We start from the raw sequence: 597 nt of genomic DNA, 5'->3' as shown, positions 1-597 counted from the left end.
GTTGGCCTGGATTACATGATGCATGTATCTGTTTTAAAAATGTGTTCTATTTGTTTCAGACCTTCATTTGAGGACAAGAAGAGATTGGGAATTCAGAGGAGGAAAGGCAGCAACTTCAAGTCCAAATCACGGTCTGTATCAGGGGTTTTCTCAAGCAGAATATACACATAACAAACAACACACCCAGCTTTTGTCAGTAAGAAACTTCCACTACAAGTAGATTTGAGGTAGGATTCCTAATGGGATAAGTTGAAGCAGCCTCACCACACCAATATTCTTAAAAAGACCTTCAGTAAGAGAAAGGCAGAGGCAACAATACATATTGGCAAGAGCAACAAAACAACTTTCTATTGTTTTATTTTATTTTAACAGGTATCGGAGGAAGTGAGTGAGTGAGTGAGTGAGTTCACAGAAACAAGAGAATGCTAAGCCAAGCCAGAGGAGAGCTCCATGACCTGCATTTACAACTATTGGCAGCACAGAAACCAGAATAACATACTGTTGATCTTCTATGTGTCTGATGATTGATTGACATTTATGTGCTATTTTTCAGAATGATCCTTTGAAATATCAACCAATAAAGAAACATTTTTGTTA

General features: G+C 37.7%; 1 protein-coding gene across 1 annotated transcript in view; it reads left to right on the top strand.

Annotated features, from left to right (window-relative positions):
* Window positions 1-597, top strand: part of DDX27 (DEAD-box helicase 27) — an 11929-nt gene extending 11332 nt beyond the window's left edge. The window contains exons 20-21 of the mRNA XM_053453500.1: window positions 60-131; window positions 373-597. Of these exons, the coding sequence (XP_053309475.1) occupies window positions 60-131; window positions 373-388 (88 nt within the window). The 3' untranslated portion in view covers window positions 389-597. The remainder of the gene's footprint in view (window positions 1-59; window positions 132-372) is intronic.

This window comes from Spea bombifrons, chromosome 13 (assembly GCF_027358695.1).
Source record: "Spea bombifrons isolate aSpeBom1 chromosome 13, aSpeBom1.2.pri, whole genome shotgun sequence".
In the NCBI taxonomy this organism is placed as follows: Eukaryota; Metazoa; Chordata; class Amphibia; order Anura; family Pelobatidae; genus Spea; species Spea bombifrons.
Note: the sequence above shows the minus strand (reverse complement) of the source record. Positions and strands in the feature narration are given on the sequence as shown.